At 49.3% G+C, this 22540-nt stretch overlaps 1 protein-coding gene and 1 non-coding gene across 2 annotated transcripts; both read left to right on the top strand.

Moving 5' to 3' along the window:
- Window positions 1–5715: 5715 nt before the first annotated feature.
- TRNAV-AAC (transfer RNA valine (anticodon AAC)) lies at window positions 5716–5789 on the top strand. Its single transcript has one exon. It is a non-coding gene; the product is annotated as a tRNA-Val (tRNA).
- Window positions 5790–7047: 1258 nt separating this feature from the next.
- On the top strand, window positions 7048–8596 carry LOC123180131 (AP2-like ethylene-responsive transcription factor At1g79700). Its single transcript, XM_044592099.1, has 4 exons — window positions 7048–7250; window positions 7362–7444; window positions 7539–7710; window positions 7813–8596. The coding sequence occupies exons 1-4, from the start codon at window positions 7048–7050 to the stop codon at window positions 8594–8596; spliced, it is 1242 nt and encodes a 413-aa protein (XP_044448034.1).
- The last annotated feature ends 13944 nt before the right edge of the window (window positions 8597–22540 follow it).

Here is a 22540-nt window from a genome sequence, read left to right as displayed (position 1 = left end):
GAAGAAAATGTTAGCCCCTATGGATTATTTGGTTTGCAATATTCTAAAAACATAAACATAGGAAGCCGTGAGAATATGGTAGGAATGCATGCCTGAAATAGATGATTGGAAATCCCATAAACCCCATAATAGATGTTTGAAATCACATAAATAGATGATTGAAATAGGCTTTGGTTCACAGGGGCAAGAAAAACAAGAACCCCAATAAACACGTCATATCAAAGTCAAATCACATGAAATATATATAATCAGCATGTTATTGTACCGCTAAGGATTTAAATCTGGTTATTCACCCATAGGAATTTGAAAAGGGCAGTGGGCTGTATTATTCCAACCTTTTTCCTTTGAAATTAAGATCAAAGGATTTTTTTTCTCCATTTTCTCTTAGCCCCATTCCTTTGAACCAAACAATATCGTCATCATAGGAAAATGTCCTATTGCTATGTTTCCCCCCACTTCTCCTTTGAGCCAAAGAACCCCTTAGACCCATATGTGCGCTTAATGCCACTTCTAAATCTCCAACTAAATGGACAGAAATAGGAGATTGTGCCGAAAGCATCATTGACTAGGAAGGGGATACAATACAAGGCTGTCTTTCATGCTCTTCAAGAAAAGCCTCCTTCTTTCTCCCGTCGGCACCACCAACAATCCGCCCCACCTTCGATGGCATTTGGGCCGTGGAGGTGCGGAGGATCACAGCCCCCCGCCGGTGTGAGGGACCCCGTTCTTGTTTGTTAGGTTCAACGTCTTGGTTGCGGCTGTGTGGCGGTGGTGATGTCCTTCAGTAAGAATAATGTCCCTCACGTTCGATCCCCATCCCATGATCGGAGGAAATGTGGAGGTGTGTCTCCGTCGGATCTCACAGGATTCGGTCGGTGTCGGTCTTCGTTTAGATCTATTTGAATCCAGTTTTTTCGTTTTCATTTATGTGGCTACAGGTTTGGTCTTTTCGATCTATAACTCTCTTCATTGGTGATGGTTACTGTTTTGATGCGCTGATTCTTTGAGACCACGACGACTTTTCAACTATCTACTACAACCAGATTTGTCCGGCTCCGACGAGGGAGGGCTTTTTTTTGAGCAACTGCATCCTTTATTAAACGTTCAAACACATGGGGATACAGATGATATCGGGCAAAATACTAAGCCACACATGGCGCCCGGGGCTAAGAGAGGCAGGTGCCTTTGCTAAAGCATGTGCTTCTCTGTTATGCTTCCTATTCTCATGAAGAAACTTTACATCTTGGAAATGACTCCTCTTGTGCTTGATATCTTGTAAGATAGAAAAGTATCGGCAAAGAACTTCGTCTTGTATGTTCAGCACTACCTCCAAGCAGTCCGAGGCCACACATATGGATTGAACCTGCAAATCCGAGGCGAGAGAGAGGGCCTCGCAACATGCCTGTGCTTCAAGTATAGTTGGGTCGAGGCGGCCTTCATAGATGATGGTCGAGGCGCCCAAGTAGTTTCCTCGTTTGTCCCTGCAGATCACTGCTGCAGCTGCGCGTCTCCAATCTTCGAAAAGCCTGCATCAACATTCATTTTAACATCATGGTGCTCAGGCGGGAGCCATGTATGCGACGGCGGATTCCCCCGGCTACTACTGGTCACATGCAGGTCCCTGGAGATCACATGCAGGTCCCCTGAATTTACATGTAGGTCCTTGGGACGTGGTTTCTTGTCCGGTATCATCTCGAGCTCCGCCAGAAACTTTTCAACGAAAATATGGGTACTTAGTGGGCTCTGGTACTGATCTTCATGGATGGCACGGCGTCTCGCCCACCATATGGCCCACATTGTCACCAATACCCGTGCTAGGTCGGCCGAAGGTAGGGTATCAACCAACCATAGCATCCAAAGCTTGGCATCCTTCTCCCTGTTTGATATGATTGTTTCCGTCAAATCCTCGTCAGTGAGGGCCCAGACGCAGCGAGCCATGCGGCAGTCAAAGAGGGAATGACGCCATGTATCGACCGCCGCGTGACAGATAGTGCACTCCCTGAGTCAGCCATACTTCGGTGTTTTCGGACCTCTCCGGTTGGGATCGAGCTCTGGGCCAACCTCCAGGTGAAGACACGTACTTTAGAGAGAACTGCGGCACCCCATAGTCTAGACCAGGACCGGCGATCTGCATCGGCCCGCGAGTGCCCTTCGGTGTGTTCAAGCCAATCAGTGCGCTGCCGCTGTGCTTGAAACGCACCTCTATGCTATGGACAAGGAAGCAATCCTCAACATTCCTCTCAGCTCCCGAGTCCAAGACGATTTCTGGGCTTGGCATTATGAACGCAAGGGCGTTTTCACGGTGAGGTCGGCATATTAAACTCCTGTCCTCTACGAGGGACGGCTTAGAGGCATCAAAGCGTATACTGGGCCGCCATCGCCCTTTTACTCCCTGGGCCATGTTGCTATACATTATACATAGCGCAAGTCCGACCCGAACTGGGAACGTAAAGCCCACCCAAAGTGTATTATATATACGCAGGTCAGGATCATCAAGGCAGGTGCTGAACCAATTGGATCATGGCGCTCCGATTAGTTTTGGCACGTGCTCTCCTCCAGCCAGCGGCGTGGGCACCCGCACCCGCCGCCGCGGCGGCGATCGCGGCCGTGCTTTCGCGCCGCCTCTTCAGCAACACCACCCGTGGTGGCGGCCGCGGCCGCGGCGCACACGTCGATAAGCGCATCGAAAGGACCAAGGAGGAGCTGCTCGAGCTCTACAAGGGGAAGACCCCCGCGCCCGCGGCGGAGGAGGTGGCGGCCGACCTCACCGGCGTGCTCCGGCGGTTCGAGGCCGCCAAGTCGACGCCGGGCCAGGAGCAGCACGGGTCGAAAACGTTCGTCGGAGATTCGTTCGCCGGAGATTCGTTCGTCGGGGATTCGTTCGTCGGGGAGCCGTTCGCCGGAGAGCACTTCGACACGGAGCCCTACGAGGCCGACGGGTCCGTCGACGGGTACTCCTTCTCGGGGGGCACGTACGAGGGGGACTCCCACTCGGGAGACATATACACGCCTTGGGTGGGCCGGGAGACCCGTCGCGGCGGCGACTGACACGGCCGGCGATCGTCCGGCGATGTAAGGTTGATTGTTCTTTGCGAGGTTGGTAGCGTCATAATCCGAGCGTGAATCCATCATATCAGGGGAACATCGATCTGTTCATGTCGCTTCAGTTTGTATCACTGAGTTACATGGACCATGATTTTTGATTGTGGGCTGTTGCACATCTAAGTGAATGAATCAAGTATAAATAGAAAAAGAAAATGTTCACACGAATCTCCGTATAAGAGCAATGACATAAGACTCAGATGTGCAATACTTATGACACATCTGGATGTGATTTAACAAAACTGTTTTTGAATTTGTTATATACCTTCCATTATTGACGACTTTGTTAACATATGTGGTGGTGATTGTTTTTCTGTTAAATATTTCTTTCCTTTTTGTTTGTTTCTTGGGCCAACAGGGTTGACGCATCATTCGATGAACTTGTTATTGTCTTTTTGGAACACACAAGCACTCATACCATATGTTGTGATAACCAGTACAATATGTCGTCGCCTCCAGATCATCCACCATCAGAAACATAGGTTACATTAACATCCTTCGACTTTGAATCCTGCTTTTCCTCCCAAAACCCCTAGAGAAAAACTATCCACCACAAGAAGTGGAGACCGGAAACAACAACTGAACACGTTGTGATCGCAGTTATCGAAGTGCTACTTTATAAGAGCACAAAGACATGAAACTAGAGAACCATACAGGCATACACCATTGTGCCCCTCCCTGTGTTTTTTTTTTTTTGCAAGAACCCTCCCTGGTTGTTGATTGTCCTACTTGACACTTTGATAAGTCTGGTATGTATACCACTAAATCCTTCGATGATACGCCAATTGTGTGTGCGAGGGGTGTTAAATCCTAGTGGAAAGCCCATGTTCCCCTAAAAATTCATGTGGTTGTTACCTACTAGCAGGGCCTTTACTTGTGACAATCTGCTGAAGAGTATGTCGCTGGATGACCTTACTTGCCCCTTATGTGCAGAAAAGGAATATATTCAACTTTTTTTTTGATTGAGTAATAGCATCACATTTTTTTCTATTTTCTGAATGATTCGATTAACCAACCTCTCAATCGATGGACAAAAAATTTGGAACTTAATAATGAATTTGAAGATCTCATTCTTCTTTCATGGGACGAAGATGGGGCAACATAAGATGTCTTTTTGCAGAGGTGGATGCTCTACTGCAACAATGGAAAGTGCTGCAAAGCGATCCGCAATCGGCACTACTGCTACGCTGATGGCGCTTCTTGGATTATCAGCATGGAGAAATTCTCTAAAAAAAGAATCTAAAGTGCTCGACTCTCCTGACGGATGGCGCGAACGAAGATCAGTGACGCATCCTGACAAAATGCACCAACTAGTTCCAGTCCTGAACATCTTGTTCATTAGGTTGTATCTGAAGTGGGCAAAAACCCATTTGTTTGGATAGTCTAGTTACCGCGAGCACCTTGGACTCTATTCTCCTGGTTTCATTCTGTGAAATGGAACAAGGAGCCTACTCTGGGGCTCCTATTTCTCCAAAAATGAAGAAAAACCATAAACCAAAAAAGGCATGCTACCAACAATATAAGACATGCCAAAGCACCGAGCGACAAACTATCAGATTGATCTGTGAGGGTAAATTAACACCACTGCCTCCTTGGTGCTAGCCAGGAGTACCTAATCCATGTTCAGATGCTCGGGCGTTGTTGTCATCCGTTCTGATGCAGAGGCCGGAGGTCTTCCTCCTTTTCAAAAAAAAAAAAACTCTCCATCACTTGGGCGTAAGAACATCCCATGCTCTGGTGCCAGCCACAAATTAAATTCTCCGAAATTCTTCAAAGGGGAGAGGATATGTTAATTTTCATCACAGATAAAGTAATTATAAATCACAAAAAGACAAGAGTCATAGTATTACTTCATCAAGAACACTACTGTCGCTTCTGCTGAGAACGATAATCGTAGTGCTCTTGTCCTCGCAGAGGGCTCTCAAAGGACCATTCAAGTCTGTTGAACTGAAACCCTATTCTCAGTCATAGCTAGGTGCAACAAACAGAAAATGTAAGGTCGTGTTGTTTGAGTATTAAGGGCCTGTTCGGCAATCCACCACTCCGAGAAATACGAGAATCTGCGGAGCATCTGTTTCTCCACTCCGTATTTTCAACTGAAGCTCGGGCCACTCCGGGAGCGGAGTCGTGCGGAGTGGCGAGACTCCGAACAGGCCCTAAGTTCATTGTACTATGAAGGAGCTGTACATATTTGCAGATGACATTCATTTAGTTTAAAAGTGCAAGGAAAAATAAATGAACTACATGTGGAGAAGTTACTGCAGAAGCCACTGGATGGTGCCAACACCTCCAGAATAGCATCAGGATGCATGCTCCGGTCTGCTCGTGCACACCACTCAGAAATGGTTGCGGCCATGCTTCACCGGTGTATGTGAGCTCCTGTTTAATTGACAAGGGTAGTGGTACATTTGTTTTGTATGTCCCTCTGGCTGTGTGTTCTCTTGCCATATGGCAGGGTCCGTGTGCAAAGAAAATTTCGTCTCCTGCCATGGCAGCTAGTCTGCTGTCCGTTGTTTTCTTTTTCGTGAATTTTACCATCTTGCATGTGAAGTTGATAGCACGTAACAGCCATATAATCGTATAAATCGTTAAGAGAGGCGGCTAAGGCACAACGGTTTCGTGGTGTAGTTGGTTATCACGTCAGTCTAACACACTGAAGGTCTCCGGTTCGAACCCGGGCGAAGCCATTATGTTTTTATTCTTCTGAATTTTTACCAACCCCTCGCTCTGTTTTTCAGCTAGTCTAGGGGGCATAGCAGAGAAGAAAAAGGGAGAAAAACAAAGTTCAGATTTGCTCGTGTCATCTGCAGATCAGATGCATGTGACGACCCAAGTTGCCATAGAGCATTTTTCATCACCACTTTGCACGGGCTGGGGGTTACAGAGGATCGAACTCTCGACCTCAGGATCACCCGCCTACGCGCTAGCAAACTGCGCCACAATCCTGTTCTTGTTTGATCAACCATACTAACCAACAAGTCTTATTCGAGATGTCCTACTCCCGCCAAAAACATCATCGCAAACCCTGTTTTTTCACTTTTCACTAATGTGTACTGAAGGTTTTGCTGCAGTTTGTTGGGGTCAGCTCCGTCCCTGCTGGACTGGACGGTGTGTGTCACGACACGGACGTGCTCGTACGGCGCAGCCGGCCTCCCGGCCGCGCGCGGGCAACCCGAGAGCGCGCGCCGAGCATGTCCCTGTCCCTGTCGGTGCGTCGGCGCCACGGCCGACGTCACGGTCGATCGAGCCACGACGAACGCCCCAAGCCCTCGCAGTCGCAGGGCTGGTTGTTGAGAAGCCGAGAGCAGGTTTTCACCCGAAAGAAAACGAGGGATCGTCTCTTTCGCAGGGTGAAGCGCACGAGACATGTCACCCACCCCGCGAGCAGAGCACGAGACAAGGGCGGCGCACGGGTTTCTCAGCTGGCCTGCCGCTATTTCGTCCCAGCCCCAAGTCCAAGGCCCCGTTTTGGTCCGGGCTCGTGCGAACGCGACGCTCTGCTCCTCCGAGCTCTCCCTAGTTGGCCACGCAGACATATGCTCTCCGCTCCCGTCATGTACTGTATAATATAACAAGGAAACACATGCCGCCGTCGCCAAGAAACTCGGCCGAGTTCCGCCACCGGACAGAGGATCCGTGGCTGCATGCGCTTAAAATCGATGTTCCCGAACTAAATCCGCATCGTAAAGACAGACGCGGGAGCCACGGAACCATCAATCGCCTTGTCTCCTTCTCCTCCCTAGCTGCCGCCCCGGACAAGATCTGTCGCCAGCATATAAGCGCGCCCGCCCGCGGACACCTGCACGCAGCAGCTCGTCTCCTCACCTGGCTATCGCACAAGCACAAGTGCACCATTGCCCTCCGTCCTCGGCCTACTTTCGTTGGGTTTCCTTGGTTCGATCGATCGCATTCACATCTGTTGGAGAGAGGGAAGAAGAGGTAGCCATGGACAGCATCCTGATGGTCAAGAGCGAGATCGAGAGCTACGCGGGGCAGCCCGCGGTGCTGGGTGGCGGCGGCGGCGGCGAGGTCGTGGTCAGGAGGAGGAGGAGGGAGCCCACGCTCGGGCCGGTCGGCGGCGGCATCGGCAAGGCGTCCCTGCCCGGCGTCGCCGTCAAGAGGAGCTCCCGGTTCCGTGGGGTGAGCAGGTCGGTGTGTGTACTTATATTCAAAGATCAGCTCCGATGTTTGCATATGCATGCCACGATTGATTTGATGTTGTGATGGTAACTGACTCTGTGATCGATGCATGTATGCAGGCATCGGTGGACGGGCCGCTACGAGGCGCACCTGTGGGACAAGAACTCGTGGAACCCCACGCAGAGGAAGAAGGGCAAGCAGGGTAGGTTCCGTGGCAGTGCCACAACAGAGCGATGCTACAGTGTATGTATACCTATGTTGTCAGATGACTAACGCTGGAAATATGTATACTACAGTGTATCTTGGAGCGTACGACGAGGAGGAGGCAGCGGCGAGGGCCTACGACCTGGCTGCTCTCAAGTACTGGGGCGCCACCACCTACACCAACTTCCCGGTCATGGACTACGACAAGGAGCTCAAGATCATGGAGACCCTCACCAAGGAGGAGTACCTGGCGTCGCTAAGGAGGTGGCACATGTCAACTCCAAAACCCTGCCATATCACATGTGTTTCTAATCTCCTCTTACGTGCACCTAGCTAACTCTGAAATTTCCAACCTGATTCCTCCAGGAAGAGCAGCGGCTTCTCCAGAGGCGTGTCCAAGTACCGCGGCGTCGCCAGGCACCACCAGAACGGACGATGGGAGGCGAGGATCGGGCGCGTCTTCGGGAACAAGTACCTCTACCTCGGCACCTACGGCACGCAGGAGGAGGCGGCGCGCGCCTACGACATCGCGGCCATCGAGTACAAGGGCGTCAACGCCGTCACCAACTTCGACCTCAGGTCCTACATCACGTGGCTCAAGCCCCCCGTCGCCGGCCCGGCGGCGCTCGCCGACCACCTCCTCGCCGGCATGCACACGCAGCTCCCTCCCAGCCCCGTGGAGCACGAGCGCTTCCTCCCGGCCGAGGCCCACATCATGCTCCCTCCCACGACGGCGGCGGCGGCCCCGGGCAGCCCTTTCATCCTCGACCACAGCGCGGCGGCGCTCGGTGGCGGCCTGAGGAGGAGGAGCTCGTCGTCGTCCTCGTCCACGGCGCTCAGCCTGCTGCTCAAGTCGACCATGTTCAAGCAGCTCGTGGAGAGGAACGACCCGGATTCGCCGCAGGGCACGGGAGGGTGCGCGGATCGCGTCGGGGAGCTGCCGGCGGGGGAAGGGTCGTACGAGTACCGCGACTTCTTCCATGGGGTTTCTTCCGACGTGTGCGGCCTCTTCTCGTCGCCAAGCAACGCTTGTGGCAACAATGCGGGGTTTCAGGGGGCCGCCGTGGCGTCGTGCTACGGTAGCGGCGAGAGGATGGCACCGACGACGACGCCCTGGGATGGGTTTGGGGACATTGCGGCGCTACAATAGTTGTACTGAGTAGTGTTGAGGGGCATGATGAATGTATCTTATGTAAATTATGTTGTTATTTGAATTTGTGTAAATAACAAGCTGATCAGGGTTTGATTTGACAAGCCAATCTTCATAGGCTAGATCCTTTTACCACATATATATATAATTACAATGGATTTTGATTCCAAGACATTAGCGAATTCTTACTCCTAATTTATTTCTCGAGGATGAAGAAGAGAGAAAAAAATACAGCTACCCTTGAACCAATAAAATGGGAAAGCACCCCGAGTTTTACTATCTTAGAGAATCTCGAGCCGATCCCTAAAAGGCTATAGATTTTACTTCTCTAACCAGGACCTAGCCGAATTCCTAAAGCGTATAAGCATGGCCGTCTCCAGGAATTTGAGGGCCCAGGACAAAATACAAAATCGGGTCCTAATTTTTCTTAATTTTGTATAACTAAAGAAGTATCCAACGAATATCTACACTGGCCAAATAATACCTCGCTAGCCAGGGAACGCCTCATGCCAAAGCTTACATAAATTTGCTCGATTGCACAATATATGTAGAACTGAAATTCAATGCTTAACAATGGAACCAAATAGATTAAACATGAAAAAAAAGGTACAAATAATAATAAGGGACACAAAAGAATACCAAAGCAATAGTTTCCCTCATCTATTCCTCCCATATGTGTAGACACTCCTGTTGTTGCAGGTCACTAATGAAAATATGTCTTCATCTTATTTTTCTGTAGCATGGAATAAAATTGATATAAATATACATCAGTTCGGGTTTCATCTAAAAAAGACATCAATTCAGAAATCAACACATACATCATGTGTGTCAAACTTCAAGTGCATCTTTTATTGTCGTTTGCTTCTCCCAGTGCAAGAATCAATAAATTACCAACTGATTAGTGGCCGAGGAGGACCAGCACCAGATTTGGAGGGGCGACAAGTCCTGCATTCAGCGGAGGCAAGGCCAGCGCCCAGCGGCCAGGCGGAGGACGGGAATCACAAGCAGCATGGTACACCGTACACTAGTGTAAGCACGGAGCAGCTAGTAGGCGGAGCTAGACTGGGGGAGAGCGGACGCCAGCGGTGATCCGCGGACCAATAATCGTGGATTCATTGCAGATCACAAGAGAGGCGGCGCGTCTGCGCAGTCGAGGGACTGGGAGGGTCACGACCCTAGGGCTCAAGTTGTAGCGGGCGCCATAGAGGCACATTACCTCTCGTTTTTCTCCATCGGGGGCCCCACGATTGGGGGGCGGGGGGGCTGTGCGGTCGGCCACTTTGGCCCCCCTCATCGACGGGCATGCGTATAAGGGAGTACAAAAATTACTCCGCCTCCTAGCGGGCGCCTAAAAATACTCGGCCGCGACGTTGTGGTTGGGCGCAGGGTCACCGGCTCCGCTTTGACATGACGGAGAGGCAGGGAACATTGTTCCTCCTTCACGCGGTAGTGCGGCGATGATGCCGGCTCCGCCTTTGCGCGGCTTGGAGGTGGCGAGGGCGGTGCCGGACCACGGTAGCACAGTGATCGCTCGATCATGAGATGGATCTATTGTTGGAACTCCTCGTCTGTCATTGCGGCCTCAGAGAAGAGGCGCGGTGGCTGGTCCTGCTCATCACCGGAGGAGATGACGATCTCCTCCTTGTCAGAGGAGCAAGTGGCCATGGAGGTCAAGGGGCCTGTGATCGACTGTGGCAGCGCCAAGATCCGGAGGCGCCGCCTGCTGGTGTGGGGAATCAGGACTTCGGCATGGTGGAGATGATGGTTTGGAAAGTGCCAGAGTGGAGATGGTGTGAGCGGAGAGAAAAAAGACTCATGCAGTGCCGTGTGGTCGGAGTAGGCTTCTCAATCGTCGTGTCAGCATTGAAGCGATGTCGTTTGCTCGTCCAGTAGCTTCGCTCTGACCAACATCAATGTCATGGAGTAGGAGCGGCGCTGATTTGCATGAATATGTGGCAACCTCTTCGCGTGAAGAGGGTTTTGGGTGGGACCGGTGTGGCGGACATGTAAGTGGTCCAGACGCCCGCAAAACCGCTCCTGTTTTGTGTCCGATTTGTGGGAAAGCGAACATTCGGACTGCTCCATGGACTGATGCACTACTAGGAAAAACCTTATACGTAGATGCTTAGGAGTAGCGGGGGTCTATAGCACACGCTGCTGCTAATTAGTTGTAGCGACGGGGCTACACCACACGCTACTACTACGCTATTAGTAGTAGCGTGTGCTATAAATCCCTGCTGCCTCTAAAGGTGGCCCGAGGGTTCCCCCGGGTCTCACCACAGTAGCAGCGTGGGAAAGAATATGCGCTACATGAGGCATTTCCTGCTCATCACCGAAGGAGATGATGATCTCCTCCTTGTCAGAGGAGCAGGTGGCCATGGAGGTCAAGGGGCTTGTGATCGACTGTGGCGGCGCCAAGATCCGGAGGCACCGCCTGCCAGTGAGGGGAATCAGGACTTCGGCATGGTGGAGATGATGGTCTGGACATTGCTGGAGTGGAGATGGTGGGAGCAGAGAAAAAAAGGACTCATGTGGTGCCGTGTGGACAACGCCGGAGCCCGACTTAAATAGGCATGACCAGGCCAGGCAAAGGGACGGGAAGGGAGAGGAGGACAACTTCAATGCGGCAAAGTGGTCGAAGTAGGCTTCTCGATTGGAGAGAACTTTCAAGTGCCCAAGCCACAAATTGGAGACAAGTGGATCTCCATTCTCCATTTTGGAGATGGACCGGTTTACCTGTTTTATGCTATTTTACCTAGAAGAGAGGAGTAGAGTTCCTAGGTATTAAGAACAAATAGTTAGTGTTGATTATGACTATGATGATGATGAGAAGTTGTTATTGTGTGCTACAATGTGTTAGAGTTAATGACGGTGAGGAGGAGGAGTTGTGATTATGACTACTACTATGATGATGATGATGATGATGAGTTGTGACTATGAGTAGTGACCAAGTTGTTATATGACTCATGGATGACAATGATGATGATGAGGAGGAGTTGTTATATGACTATGATGTATTATGATGATAAGTTGTTAATATTACGATGATGATGATGATGACGACGACGATGATGATGATGATGACGATGATGATGAGTTATTATATCATTGGGTGAAAGAACCGTGGATTAGATTCAAGTGGATGGATCCAAAGTGACCAAGTCACCCACTGATGTAATAACTCATTATGATCATAATTATATAACAATCTCTAAATTGCTATTGTATGAAAAATTGTATAACAGTGTATAAATATGATATAAAATAAAGTAAAAGTGGAATATGTACAAATAGTACTAGCGCGGGGTTGAGAGGTGCTACTACTAACTAGCAGTAGCGCGTTCTGTGGAGTGCGCTACCGATAACTGAGTTAGCAGTAGCGTGTGCCCAAACAACGCTACTGCTAAATGTTAGTTGTGGCGCCGTAGCAGTATCGCCGTTGCCCACGCTACTGCTAGGTCATTTACTCACGCTACTATTAGGGTCTTCCCTAGAAGTGATGGGGTGACACGTTGGCAAGCAAAATATGTCCGGACCCCTTAGGCCCTGTTTGTTTGGGCTTTTGCTTCTGCCTTTGAAGCTTTTCCATTTTGGCCAAAAAGCGATAAAAGCTTCTAAATAGGTGCTTTTGGAGCTTTTATGGCTTTCGAAGAATCAATATAACAATATTTAGCTCCAAAAACCAGAAAAGCTCTAAAAGCATCTATTTAGGAGTTTTTATGATTTTTTTTGCCAAAGTAGAAAAGTTGTAAAAGCAAAAGCAAAAGCCCAAACAAACAAGACCTTAGTCCAAATACTTACACACGTTTGAGCGTCGGTGTTGGAGATGCACCTCATGAAACTTCTGAAACGAAAGGAACCATCACATTCTTAATAGTACATACCGAACTTATTTCAAGGTGTCCTTGTTGGCTTCGAGGATATCTAGCAACGTGTACTTGGAGGCAACGAAAAAAAGTTGTTTAGGGATACTTGTTAAAAAAAAATTCTCATCACTCACCACATAACAATTCCTCTATTTCTTTTTTTTCTTATAGGAAAAGGCAATGTTTCAGGATTTACGGGGAAAATATATATTTGTGCATTACGAAAATCAGTGAATGTAAAAATTCTACGCATGTACTTGCAATGTACCTTCAGTACCGTAGCATTATTTCTTGCTTGTACGATTGTACGTTTGACCTTCTCTAGAAGAAAAGAACAATTCAGACATAGGCACACATTTTCCATGCCAGCTCCAAAGAGCTTCACATTCCTGGTGAGTCGGCGCACTGAGGCACCAACTTTTATATGCATAAGTTGAGAGAATAAATATGAAATTCAACTTCTTACTAGATGTAGGTATTTAAAAATTCAGTATACAATGATTATAAAAAAAGAGGGTTGACAGGCAAACTAACTCTTGTTCGACGTTCTGATCATTCTAGTTTTGTCAGCTCCGTCATTGGATTTCTTCATATCATGGTAAGGTTATGTGAGCAAAGAAAAAAGCTATACAAACTTGAGCCAGCATGATCACACGTTGTCACCAGAACATTTTTGCAGTTCCAGAACTCAAGAAACGATACAAATATGACACTACAGTTGCACCACACAAAACACACTTTTCAGGAGAAGTGGTTTGGGCATTACATCAAAAGTTCATAATAGAAACGTGCTAAAATCAGTCTATCTGTTTTCACAAAACGAAAAATATATCCATCTTAGTGCTAATAACATAAAAGCATACCATCTTAGGTATTTTGTGTCTCAACAAGTTTAGCAACTTGAAGTCCACGCGTTCCGTCTTGGTTATGTCGAGCATGGCAAAAGCTAAACTAAAGCATGACAAGGTCGGTAAATTATAGTCGACGGAAGTGACAAGGATGCAAGTGGATTGATTGTGGATTCAAAGGCCACCCCAAAGAATGCCGGGCTGATAGTACGAGCGCGCGGGGGGGGGGGGGGGGGGGGGGGGATTCAAGTATTCAAGTGGCTTGGACGATTCAACGGGAGATAGGAGGGTCTCGTTTAGAAGCATGCGCAAGCCTAAAAGGGGAAGGCAATTCCGGAAGACCCGACACACAAGGAGTCTCCAAGTGGCGAAGAATAAGTTAAATTAAACTTCCAAGGAGAGTATGGAAGCACTTTGTCTGCATGTGACGACAGCGCGGGACGCAGAGTCTGGCGGGGCTCCTGGCGGCGGGGATGTCTGGATCCGGCGGCTGCTGGGCTGGGAGGCGGTGGTGGATCTCCGCGGCGTTGGTGGCGGAGGTTCGGTTGGGGTTAGCCAGATCTGGACCTCGATTGGCAGTGGGCGGCACGGCTGTTGGTTCTGGTTGGGGTCCTGCTAGGCAGGGGTGGGGGGGGGGGGGGAGACGCGGCCAGGAGGGCTGGTGCTTTGCCACTCCTCACGTGTGGGACTTGCCGTGGTGAGTCTGCTTCGGCCCAGATTGGGGTCCAACAGGGTGCGTCGACCAGGTGGGGGGACACAGCTAGGCTGTGGCCGCCACCTACCTCCTAAGGTGGGCACGACCTGTGTGTCGGCAGGCGTTTTGGTCGACCTGTGCCGGGGGGTTGCTGCCTGAGGTCCTGCTACCCGGTTCTCGGCACCATGGGGTTGTGTGCCGTACGGGCGGCTATGTTCATGGGTCAAGGTAGCCACCGTGTGCTTGTTCATTCATGGTTCCGTCGCCGGCCTAGGGCCCGGGCAAGGTGGCCTCATAGGGACCGGCGATCTTCTCGGGCGGTGGAGTTCTTCCTCGACATGGTGGTCAAGCTACAAGGCCTAGGGATGATGGTTTAGGGAAAGATGCGTAAGGCCTTGTCTTTTGCTGGCGGCGACGACATCTACGGACGTTATTTTCCTCCTTGGAGGTGTTGTTTACGGGCCATCCTCCCTAGACAAACCGGCATCCTCCCTGTTGCAGCGTCCTCCATTCCACGACGTCTTCCTCAGTGGTGTTCATCTAATGTCTCGATACCTAGGTTCCTCTAGGGGCTTCTTGTCACTGGCGATGTACCTCGTTGTGACCTAGGCCTCTTTTAGACGGCAGTATGCTCGGTGTGCGAGGTCATCCCAGGACCCAGGGGGGTTGCTGGGATCGGTGTCACGCGGGTCGGCCACCGGAGGTATTATTTAGTCAAGTTGCATCGGGTGTAGTTGTCGGTTGCCAGTGATGCTCTCTCGGGTTGGTTGGTGGGTCGCTGGCAAATGCCATGCTTGACCTTGTTAAGCCGACGCCGCTCTCCTCCTTGGATGCGTTGTTTATTGGCCCTTCCTCCGTCAAACCGATGGTTTCTTACTTCTCCTGGCCCGTCGCTTGAAGTGTGCCTAGGAGTGGTGGCCTGCCTGATGAGGTGTGTCGAGGCGCTCCGTGAAGACTTGGGCTTATTGCGAGGAACTAGCTAGCTTTCCTAGTTTAGTGCTTAGCTTAGTCCCTGCTTTTGTGTTCATGTGCTTAGCTATTTGTGCTTCTATTGTATAGCTGGTATCCCAGCAGGGTTGGTGTGTGTTTGTATGCTTCATCTGTAATAGTTGTGGCTTTATTTATAAAGCAAGGTGGAAGCATCGGTCTATCATATGTGAAACTAAAGGAATTATCGACGCTATGTTCCCGTCTAACTTACTTTTTTTACGGGGAGTCTAACTTACTTGAAGCTGGCCTTAATGCCTTATGAGGATATCAAGCAGTGTGACAGTCTGCGTAGGCTCACACAGGAGAGCTGGTGTCGGCTAGCGGGTAGCCCGTTTTACTTCCATTTTAAGCGTTTAGTTATGTTTGCTTACATATCCATACATTATTCTGTATATTAAAAGGCAGCGCACAAAGAAAAAAATATGTGTGTACTCTATAATAGAAAATGAGTCAGAATGTGGAAATTCTACGCATGTACTTGCATTGTACATACAGTGCCAAAGTGTTATTTCTTGATTGTACTGTTGTACATTGTACTTACTAATTAAGACCTTAAGAAATTTAGATAGTGGGGGTCCTACTCGATGGGTGTGGTCTGGTGGGGGTGGGGGGAGATGCGACTAGGTGGGTCGGTGCTCTGCCCTCCTTACCTGTGGGACTCGTGCGGTGAGTCTGCTTTGGCCCGGATTGGGGTCCAGCATGGTGCGCCGACCAGGTGGGGGGCCGCAGCGAGGTTGTGGCCGCCACCTACCTTCTAAGGTGGACACGACCTGGGCGCCGGCGGCTGCCTCGGCCGACCTATGTCGGGGGCTTGCTGCCTGAGGTCCGGCTGCCCGATTATCGACAGCGTGGGATTGGGTGTCGGACGGGCGGCTATGGAGAGGCGTCGAGTAGCCACCGTCCAGTTGTCTGTTCATGCTTCCGTCGCCGGTCTAGGGCTCGGGTCGGGTGGCTTCACAGGGATCGACAATCTTCTCGGGTAATGGAGTTCTTCCTCGACATGGTAGTCAAGCTACAGGGCCTAGGGATGACGGTTCAGCGAAAGTTGCGCAAGGCCTTGGCTGTTGCTGGCGACGACGACGTCTACGGATGTTGTTCTTCTCCTTGAAGGCGTTGCTTATGGGCCGTCCTCCCTAGGCAATCCGATATTCTCCCTATTGTAGCATCTGGCGGCGTCTTCCTCGGTGGTGTTCATCTGATGTCTCGATACCTAGGTTCCTCTAGGGGCTTCTTGTCACCGGCGATGTACCTCGTTGTGACCTAGGCCTCTTTTAGACGCCAGTCTGTTTGGTGTGCGAGGTCATGCTAGGATCAGGGGGTTGCTGGTATCGGTGTCATGCGGGTAGGCTGCCGGAGGTATTCTTTAGTGAAGTTGTATCGGGTGTAGTTGTCGGTTGCCAGTGATGCTCTCTCGGGTTGGTTGGTGGGGCGCCGGTAAATGCCATGCTTGACCTTGTCAAGACGATGCAGAAGACGTCCCCAGACACCACTCTCCTCCTTGTAGGCATCATTTATTGGCCCTTCTTCCGTCAAACTGATGGTTTCTTACTTCTCCTAGCCCGTCGCTTGAAGTGTCCCTAGGAGTGGTGGCCTGCATGGTGAGGTGTGTCAAGGTGCTCCGTGAAGACTTGGGCTTATTGCCAGGAACTAGCTAGCTTTCTTAGTGTAGTGCTTAGCTTGGCTTAGCTTAGTCCCTGCTTTTGGGTTCCGGTTCTTAGATATTTGTGCTTCTATTGTATAGCTGCTATCCCCGGCAAGGTTGGTGTGCGTTTGTATGCTTCATCTGTAATGGTTGTGCCTTTATTTTTAAAGCAGGGCGGAAGCCAACTAAAGAAATTATCGATGCTATGTGCCCGTCTAACTTAATTGAAGCTGGCCTTAATGCCTTATGAGTTATGAGTGTTGAAATATATTGCCCGCCTCTCTCCATCAGTTCGGACATTTGGATAAGTTGGTCGGTGCATGAATTCAATATGGTATCAGAGCCAAGAGGTCTTAAGTTGAAGACCCTGCCAACACAGTACTCCCTCCGTTTTTATTTAGTTCGCGTATTAGCTTTGGTCAAAGTCATGCTTTGTAAACTTTGACCAATTTTATAAACAAAAATATTAACATATACGACAACAAATCAACATCATTAGATTTATTATTGAATATACTTTCATATAGTATAAATTTGTTATGATAAATATTTATATTATTTTCTATAAACTTGGTCAAACTTTACAAAGTTTGACTTCAGTCAACTCTAATAAATATGCGGAGTAAATAAAAACGGAGAGAGTATTAAATAAAACGATTATGTGGCCTATATCGATCCAATGTCTAAGGACTAAAATAGTCTAGACATGAGGGGGGGTGTTGAAATATATTGTCCGCCTCCCTTCATTAGTTCGGACTTTTGGATGGATTGGTCGGTGCATGAATTCAATAACGAGGATATCAAGCAGTGTGACAGTCTGTGTAGGCTCACACATGAGAGCTGGTGCCGGCTAGCGGGTAGCCCGTTTTACTTCCATTTTAAGCGTTTAATTATGTTTGCTAACATATTCATACATTTTTCTGTATATTAAAAGGCAGCGTGCAAAGAAAAAAATATGTGTGTACTCTATAATAGAAAATGAGTTAGAATGTGGAAGTTCTACGCATGTACTTGCATTGTACATACAGTGCCAAAGTTGTACTGTTGTACATTGTACTTACTAATTAAGACCTTAAGAAATTTTGATAGCGCCCACGTTTTGTAAGTTGCCTGAATATAGTTTCTCGTTGATGCGAGTCATGACACTAGTAATCTATACGCACGTGAGCACTAATCATCTCCTCAAAAACAACTTCTTGTGCGTCCTATAAATTGATATAGTCCCAGTATGCATAGGCACCAACACCGGCCCAACTCATCCACTCAAGCAGCATCTGCGATAATAGCCACCACCAACCTGGAAACCATGGTGTCCTCCCCCGTCCTCCTCCTCGCCACCATCCTCCTGGCCGTGGCGTCTGTCCGCGCAAGTGGCCAGGGCCTGCCGCCTCCACCGGCAACGGCTCCAGCACCATCCGCCTGTGGAGGCGACCATTGCCCGTTGAGCGACGTGGTCAAGCTCGACGTGTGCGTCGACCTCCAGCTGGGAAGGATGGGCCTGGCCAACAAAGAGCGATGCTGCCGGCAGATACGTGGGATGCCGAACGCCGCCGACTGTCTGAGCGTCACCTTAAGCCGGGCACATGTCCGTGTTCGCGCAAACATCGCCGACGAAGTCAATGCCGTGCTCACTGCCTGCGGCGTGGCTCGCGTCTTCGACCTCGCTTGTATCATCATATTTTGATGGTGCAGGAGCAGGAATGCGGCTGAGAGGTGCATTAGCACACGTTACCTACTAAATATACGTGATGCCTAAATAAATCTGTCATGCTCACCCGCAAAAAAAAAAAATCTGTCATGCTAGTATGTACTGGTTTCGACCTAGCTTATCCATCGATGCGCACGTGTATCATGGCTGCTGGCTGCTGCTACTGCTGGTCGTCTAAATAAGTTGTGGTATCTACCTGCTATTGTAAGTGATGTGTTCGCTGGCCCTTTTCTTTGGTCTGATCATGTTTTATGCAAAACAATTGTGGGCTTCTAGTCACAAGTTGATTCGGCAAAGTTTTTTACTCACAACACAAGTGTCACTGTGAATGTTGCATAGATTTCCATATCAGAAGCTGTAGCGTTCAAATAAGAGATACTACTTGGCATCACAAACAATACATCACAACAATCACGGATCGGGTCTGGGTGTGCCACACTTGATCACGGCGAGTTCTTGCCTAGCACGAAAGTTGTTGCAAGAGATGGTGTAGTACAGTTGGAAACGCTAATTGACATGTCCAATACAGAAAGATCACAAAACTGCGAGCCGCACGGTTCGCAAATGCCATCCTGGCCAGCGAACGCTCACTGGCTATTGCAGTCGATAAATAAACATGGAACACAAAAAAAGGCAGAAAAGAAAGTTAACCTTTTCAGATAAAAAGAAGTCAACTTTCGTGTTCCTTCACATGATCCATCCGCCCAACACTCACACTCTAGATATATCTACACGTTCAATGATGTAAGCAAAAGATGGTAGATGGGCTCGAACCAAAAGATGGAAGGGTCGCACATAGAGGTCTTATTCCCCCGCACTAAGTGGGGATAGGAGAAGATGTGTGTTTTATATTTTACTTCCTCTATAAACTAACATAAGAGCGTTTAGATCACTACTTTAGTATTCTAAACGCTTTTATAGTAGTTTACGGACGGAGTATCAAATATTGTATAGTACATTTATTTGCTTATATTTGTTGATTCTACTCCAAAGATATTGAGGGATGGCGTTTTTAATGCCTCAGAGCGCCCGTGTTAAAAGAAACTAATAACTCCTTCATATCAGATTGATCTCGGCCTTGATGTATATGATGATTTGACATACATCTAGTAATTTGGAAATTTTCATTTCAACACAACTAATTAATGTGCTATGGCTAGAGAGAAGATATGCTTTGCATGGAGACAAATCTCAAGGCAGTGGATTTGTTGCCGTGTTGTTTGACATCACAAGAATGATGAGGCGCTCGCCGTTGTCACAACTCCTGGGGAGCGCCTTCAGTGTTCCGCCAGGGGCGGAGGAGGCCGAGGAGGGGAGAGGCGAAGGAAGGGAATGGAGAAGCTAAGGTCTTCATCATGAGAGAAAAGGGAGAGGAAATGAGACCTTACCGGAGAGAAGGTGTCAGTCATTGTCGCCACTTTGTTGCGCCACCACCTTCGTCTCGTTGTAGGGTTTCTTTCACCTCCGTCTCTTATGGATTCGTTCCATGAGTCAGAGACGATTCTTTCTACCCCCGTGGAACAGAGTGGTGCGGCGTTGTTTGGGCCAGGATTTTCCACGCGCTGGCCCATACCAAATAGTCAGATTGTGATCCACCGTCCACATGTAACAATTCCCGGTACGGGCGACCCACATGGATCGAGCCATGATCCCAGGCAATGCACATAGTTATTTAGTTGCTAACCAAACAAGACCTTAATGTTATGTTTATCTATAGATTAACATTCTTTTGATACTGCAGTCTGTAGGGTACCAACTCCGATCAACAGTTTATGTTGTTATGTGGAACCAGATCAATTTGTATATTGTACAGTTTGTGTTGTTATATGCAACCAGACCAATTTATATATTATGTAGTTTGTGCTGTTATGTGTAACCAGTTCAATTTGTATACTGTAAGAAATCTACATGGGGTGTCTTCTCTCATTCCCATTTCAATACTACCCGCTTTCTCTTAATGTCTCCCTTTTCTCTCTAGCGATTTCCCCACTTCTCCTTATCATTTTTATCCTCAAAAATACACATCAAGGCGTGGGGCTTCATCTAGTTCTGTAAGTTGTGCATCAGAAACTAAATTTTCATGTGCAATTCCAGTCACTTTGTTATGGCTGACATTCATCCTTACGCTTTCTGGCTTTGGTCATCGGAAGCCAAGCCATGACATGGACCCCCCCCCAGAGTTGGACCAGGAACACCCTGATGGCGACCTCCTGGAGCAGCAGGGGTGAACTGGACTGGAACCCCGACAACAAGCTCCATGCATGACGGCTCAGGTGCGCACTGCCACGATTGTCGCGTTCTTTGGCTACCGCCACACCCTCGTTGCCGCTGGCCCCGATGGGTAGATAGTATTTGGCGAGGCCCAAGACAACGAGGCTGTGTGCCATGCGGAGTACGACAGGGAGCCTGTTCGCCGGCCAACTCCGGTGAGGAGAAGGGGGAAGGCGCACGCCCAACAAGCCAATGCATCCTCTCCCGCCATGGCCACACATGTGAGCTGGATGACAGCTTTGGCCGCGGGGGCAGTTGGTCAAGAGGCGGAGGGGATAGGAGGAGAAGGTGAAGGGAGGTGGAGCGGTGGTGAGTGCTCGGCAGCTGGTGGTGCGTGCGATGCCCTGGCTCTGTCCCGTGGCAAATGGCGTCTCCAACACCGACCCTTAAAATGCCCGCATATGTTTCGGATGAGCTTGTCCATCCAAAAAGATAAGGGTCCCGATAACTGCCACACGTGTGGTGTATCGGATAGTTGTGCCACACGCCTCGTGTGGCATGGACAGCAACCAGCCCACACACTTATGTGTGGGCAAACAACTAATGCCCACACACATCTTTTTTTCCCTCCTGAACCCTCTCACACGCGTGCGTGTGGGCAAAGTTGATAACGCCCACACGCCCGTATGTCAGGCCTCGTACCATTCTGGTCCCGCACGCGATGCGTGACGCCCACCGCGCGTCCGCAGTTGCCATGGTCCAGACCCTCGTCCATGTTCGTTTATCTACAGTTGCCATGTCGCTGAACTACGGTTGCCATGTCGGACAACTGCAGTTGCCATGGTTGCTCAACTGCAGTTGCCATGTATAGTCTGATCTAATGTAGTTGCCATGATTTCATAACTTTAGGAGTTGCCACATACTAACACTAGGCAGTTGAGAGAGTTGCCATGTGCTCACAAGCATGCTAGGACAGTTGCCATGTAAAAAAGAAGAGTTGCCATCTGCTTACGTGCATGTTAGGGCAGTTGCCATGTACGTGCACGTTGGGGCAGTTGCCATATACCATGCAAAAGCACATGGCAACTCGGTAAAAGATAGTTGTCATCTGCTTACGTGCACACTAGACAATTGCCGTGTACCCTGCAAAAATACATGACAACTCGGATAAAAAAAGAGAGTTGCCACCTGCTTATAAAGCACACTAGAGGCAGTTGCCATGTGCGCTGCAAAAACGCATGGCAACTAGCAGCTTACGTGTGGGAGAGGAGACGGGCGTGTGGGCGAGATGGCAAATACCCACACACCAGCCCTTGTGCGTGACTAAAAACTGGTGTGTGGGTAAACTGCTAAACGCACACACACCGGCCCCTTCGTGTGGTAAAACGGATGTGTGGGCGAACTATGTCACACACCACACACACGCCTTGTCCTACGTGGCACAGAAAATCAGCTAGATTGTGTCAAGATTCGTGCATATAGTACTGGACGATGATGGATGCGTGTGGTCAAGATGGTTAACGCCCACACGTGTGGGCATTAACATTTCCGAAAGATAAGGGTATATCCAACGTTGTCACCTAAAACATAACATTGTATTTGTCCGCGGACGCGTTCGTCGATAGTGATACGAAAACCAGCTATCCAGCGCCACCCGCATACATTTCAAATCGAAATTGAACTAATCAGATGAACTTCGTGCAAAGATGACGGAATTCACTTTAGTTCGGACATAATTTACATAAACCGGACAATATTTCGTCTATTCAACTAAAACTAAAAAAAAACCTAAACTAGCATGTATCGCGTACGCGTGGCCGGCCTGCCAGCAGCGCCGATGTTGCCTTCCATGTCATCTTCGTCAGAGCAGTCCTTCCAGTGACGGAAGGGCGCACGGGCGCGACAGCCATGCCTGACCGCCTCGTAGCGCTCGCGCAGGAGCTGATCTGCTTCCTCCTGCATCGTGCGGAGGGTCACCTCGACCA

This window comes from Triticum aestivum, chromosome 1A, assembly GCF_018294505.1.
Source record: "Triticum aestivum cultivar Chinese Spring chromosome 1A, IWGSC CS RefSeq v2.1, whole genome shotgun sequence".
Lineage (NCBI taxonomy): Eukaryota > Viridiplantae > Streptophyta > Magnoliopsida > Poales > Poaceae > Triticum > Triticum aestivum.
Note: the sequence above shows the minus strand (reverse complement) of the source record. Positions and strands in the feature narration are given on the sequence as shown.